The sequence below is a fragment of the Colobus angolensis genome, unplaced genomic scaffold (genome assembly GCF_000951035.1).
Source record: "Colobus angolensis palliatus isolate OR3802 unplaced genomic scaffold, Cang.pa_1.0 Scaffold577, whole genome shotgun sequence".
NCBI lineage: Eukaryota > Metazoa > Chordata > Mammalia > Primates > Cercopithecidae > Colobus > Colobus angolensis.
In genome coordinates this window covers 45,652-49,914 of record NW_012119343.1, presented here as the reverse complement: position 1 = coordinate 49,914, position 4,263 = coordinate 45,652, and the positions used below count along the sequence as shown (strand labels likewise).

Sequence of the window (4,263 nt, the reverse complement as noted above, 5' to 3'; positions counted from 1 at the left end):
CCAACCAAAGGGGCGCAGAACATTCCCAGCGTCTCGGACTCCGGGAGGAAAAATTTAAGACGGGTCATAAAATGCTATTCGAGTCGGATACCGCCCTGGTTGGAGGGTGGCTCGCTTTGCTGAGGGCGGTCTCAGACGCTGCCCTTCTTCTTTGCGGCGAGGTCGCCTGATTAATTCAAGGGCACCATAGACCACTGAGCCGCCAACGCTCCGCGAGAACTTTCTGGTGTCGTGACGAGAACCGAGAGGAGCGCAACCCTCACCGCACCCAGACAGGATGCGCGGCGCAATCTGCGGTGGATTCCCTGCCCCGCCCCGGGTGGTCGGAAGTGGTAACACTGCCACTTCCCTATCATACGCCGTGTCTCCCTTCGTTCAGGTTCTGAATCGACGATGGAGACCCTGCCCCTGGCAGGGAAACTCACCGGTACCAAGCGAGGCCCTTGTCGTAGCCGCGATCGAAGAAATGGGGCTCCGCGCCCACGGCGCGCACGTCGGGGTGCACGCGCAGAAACTCCAGCAGCGCCCGCGTGCCGCCCTTCTTCACGCCGATGATGATGGCCTGCGGCAGCTGCTTGCTCCCAGACCCACTGAAAAAGCTGGAGATGGGGCTTGGGGAGTCCGGCACCTCGGGACTCTGCTCCTCAGGGCTCGCAGCGCCCTCGGCCGTCTCCTTGCCTGAAGCCAGTGGGGTGGCTGGCTGCGCCCGGAACGGCAGCCTGGGGGGCGTCCCGTCCGGAGCTGTGGCCAGGGCTGGCGGGGCGTGTGCGGCGCGGGACCCGGAGCCCAGCAGCAGCAGCAGCCCCCGCGCGGCGGCGCAGGAGCCGGCACAAGAGTACAGGAACATATAGAGCCAGACGCAGAGCATGGCGAAGAGCAGCGCGAGCTTCCTCCTCACCGGCGGCGGGGGCGACGGCGGCTGCGGTAGGAGCCGGCCGGGGACATCGAGGCAAGATCTGCCGCCACTCAGGCGCTGCCCCATGCGCTGCCCGCGGGCGCGACCAGGGGCATGGCTCAGCACATGGCGTGGGTCCCGCCAGGCAGTGAGCGCAGAGAGGGTTTCCCAGCCCGCTGGACGCCTGTGTGGCTCGGTTTATTGCCCCCGCGTGCCCGAGGCCGCCGCCGCTGCCGCTGCTCTTCCCCAGGTGGCGGCGGCAGCTGGGAGTGGGCGGTCCCGGCCTTCCAGAGTGACAGGCTGCTCTACCTACCAAAAGTCCCGAACGCCATGCAAATACAGGCACTTCGCCCACGGCGCTCACAGCAGCCAACCCTCTCCCAAGACGTGGGGGTGTGGAAAGGCTTCTGGGCGGGTGTAGGGCGGTCGGGGATTGCCATTGGCTGCGGAACAAGGGGCGGGCCCAGAGGGGCGGAGTTAGGGGCTGGTGACAGGAGCAGATGGTGGGAAGAATGCTGCGGTGACCGAGCGCTGGGAGAGGTCCTACCCTACTGAGTGGTGCGTTCCCGCACCCGCATGCATTTCCGCACTCGTTCCCTAGAAGTCAGCCTTGGCGGTAGTTGCCCAGATGTTGGGACACGAGTCCCCATCCAGATGTTTCGCAGGAGGTTTCGTGATGCTTACGTGTTGCAGAGTAGGGAGGCGGTTGGAGGAGGGAGACCAGGGCCGGAGATGCACTAGGCACTCGAACCCCTCCTCCCCAACCCACGCCGGAGACTTATTCGGAGGCCCTTCCTGAACAGGCACGGGATTAGGAAGTTAAAGCAGAAAGGGTGTTTGGAAATCGCTGTCGTGTGTGTGTGTGTGTGTGTGTCTTCTTTGCCTGGTTAGCGGTTAACTGAGATCAGTGTAAAGTGTCCTTAACAAAAATCTCCAGCCTTCCAAACTGCCGAAAGTAGACTGGGGAGGGGAAAAGAGACAGGAGAAATTAACAGGAAGAGAGAGTCTGGTAAATGAAAGTTTCCTGGTCGAAACGTGTGTGGGGGAGTCAAGTGTAGGAAGTTTTATCTGGATATGAGTTTGTTGGAGACTTTAGGTTTGAGAAAATTTTCCATCTCCCCCTTTTCCCTGAATAGATATAAAGCCAACATTTGCCTTAATTTAGGAGACAGTTTGATTTGCTAACCTGTGACACGGATTTATTTCGTGTTGTCATTCGCCACAGCTATTTTAAAAGTCAGACATCAATTTGGAACAAATCCATCACTGAGGTGCACTTATTTAATAGTGAAAGTCTACTCGAAGGTACTCCCAACCACATTTTCTTTGGCAAAATGACCCACGCACCCGGGACTGGGGCGGATAAGCGCGTCTTCCAAGAAACAGCAACCGCTAGCTGGGGGAAGTGTGGGTGAGCGGTGCTACGCTTTGCTGAATTCTCGCCCAGGCGTTTGGAGTTCGGAAGCTCGAGATCAAGTTCGTACTGGTGGTGTTCAGGAAGTTTTCGATGTCTGCAACCCAACCTCTGCGGGGCCAGAGAACCTCCAACTCCCGGCTGCAGGCGGTTCCGGGAACAGAACATTCCTTCCGATTCTGACCCCAGCGCGCCCCCCGGGGCTGAGTGTCACTCACGAAGTGACTCACCGGGAGCCGCCGCCCGCACTGTACTTAACATCACTGTCGGCGAAGGCGGGCGCAGCGGAACCGACCTGAACCCTGGTCCCTCGACCACGCTGTCCAGGACCAGCCGCCAGCAGCCCTCCCCTCTCACTTCCTGAGTAAATGTTCCCAAGTGTCCCCGAGTTTACGCAGCCCCATCCTGGGTCCGGTCCCCCACCTTCGGAAGCAAATTGAGAAAAGCCAGATTGACTTTAGCACCTCTGGTTTGAAAATGTGCCTGAGCAGCGGTAATGGTCAGAGAGGATTCAGATAGCACAGCCGCCAGCGCCGGACGCGTGCGCCCCCGCTGTGCTCCGGGAGACTTCTTTGCAACTACTTTGAGCCCAAGACGTTTTCTTACAAAACTGTTGAGGGAGAAATAAATGAGGCAGAGGATTTCCCTCCCGCTTTTATATTCTCAGCAATAACTTCTTTCTAGCTTTTCTTTCCCTCTCTCACTGGGAGGTTGTGTTTGTTCTTCGAAATGACTTATTCGCTCTTAATTTTTTAATCTAATCCATTTATTTTAAACTTCTAAAACATGAGAACAAATGTATTTCTGAGCACTAACCCGACTCTACTTGGAAATGTGAGGAGAAAACAGTGTCTCCGTAGGGAGCGTCTTCAAATTTTATGTTATTTAGGTGGAAAACTCATGTTGTATAGGTGTGCGTTAGGCGAATTGTAGCTCCCATGTGGCTAACTTCAGGCCTGCCTGGGTGTGAGTCTTCCAGTGTTTTGAGGATTTTGGTAATCCCAATAAAACAGGTCCCTGTTCTGAGGATTAGTACAGTCTAATAAGTGAGCAATTACAAATCGAGGCAGCTGAACACATTTGACATTTCTTTTTTCAGGGGGTGGATTAGGGAAGGAGGGAGTAGAGGTAAAGATGTGGGCGTCGGAAATTGTTCTGACTGCAGAGCAGAGCTGAGCTCCCACAGCTGAGTCTCGGGCGGGGCCCACCCAGCGTCCATTCAGTTCTCACTATTGAGAACGATAAGGGAGTTCGCGGTGCTCACCGTGCCGCGGGGCCTTCCCGGCACAACGTTGGAGAGTCGTCTGGGGCCTGGACAGCGCCCGGGCGGGCTGGGAAGCGGCGCCAGAGGACGACCTGGGCGGCGAACTCACGCTTTGGCCCTTTTGCCCACGCAGCTGATCCTCCCATTGCTCTAGAGAGTCGCAGTCTCTGCCGTGAATTTCCCACGCTCGGCAGTCGCTCTTGGTCCACCCTTGGCAAGCGCTACCTCTCCCAACCATATTCCCATTCCGCAGATGCAGAAGCCAAGGTTCAAACCTGGACAGAACTGGTAGCCAAATTAACCGTGAACCCAGTTTGAGCTTCTGCCCTTAACCTTTGCTCAGCAGTGCGGTGGTCCCCACGCTTGGATCCTGGGCATCAGCAAACTGCCCCCACTAAAACTGAGGGAAAGGTTTACCTCTGATAAACTCATTCAAAATGTTTGCATTTGGAAATGGAGAAAGGAGAGAATTCTATTTCAGCACGCCTATGTGGTTTGTGTTTTATTTTGGTCGGTTTATTTGGTATTACCTAATGGGGTGCGCAGCTAGGGCCTCTGAGGGCATCTGGTAGGCAGCTCCTCTCTTTTAGGACAGGGCAGGGCCGCCACAGGGGCTCTCTCCTCTCCCTCTTTCCCCAGGTACTGCTGCCAACAACCCTCTGTGCGACCCCAATCGGGTCACTCTAAAAT

The 4,263-nt window shown here is 56.6% G+C and overlaps 1 protein-coding gene across 1 annotated transcript in view; it reads right to left on the bottom strand.

The window, feature by feature from the left end:
- Positions 1-1,161, bottom strand: part of HS3ST3B1 (heparan sulfate (glucosamine) 3-O-sulfotransferase 3B1) — a 27,092-nt gene extending 25,931 nt beyond the window's left edge. Inside the window, exon 1 of the mRNA XM_011962006.1 lies at positions 426-1,161. Within this exon, the coding sequence (XP_011817396.1) occupies positions 426-982 (557 nt within the window). The 5' untranslated portion in view covers positions 983-1,161. The remainder of the gene's footprint in view (positions 1-425) is intronic.
- Between the last annotated feature and the right edge of the window lie 3,102 nt (positions 1,162-4,263).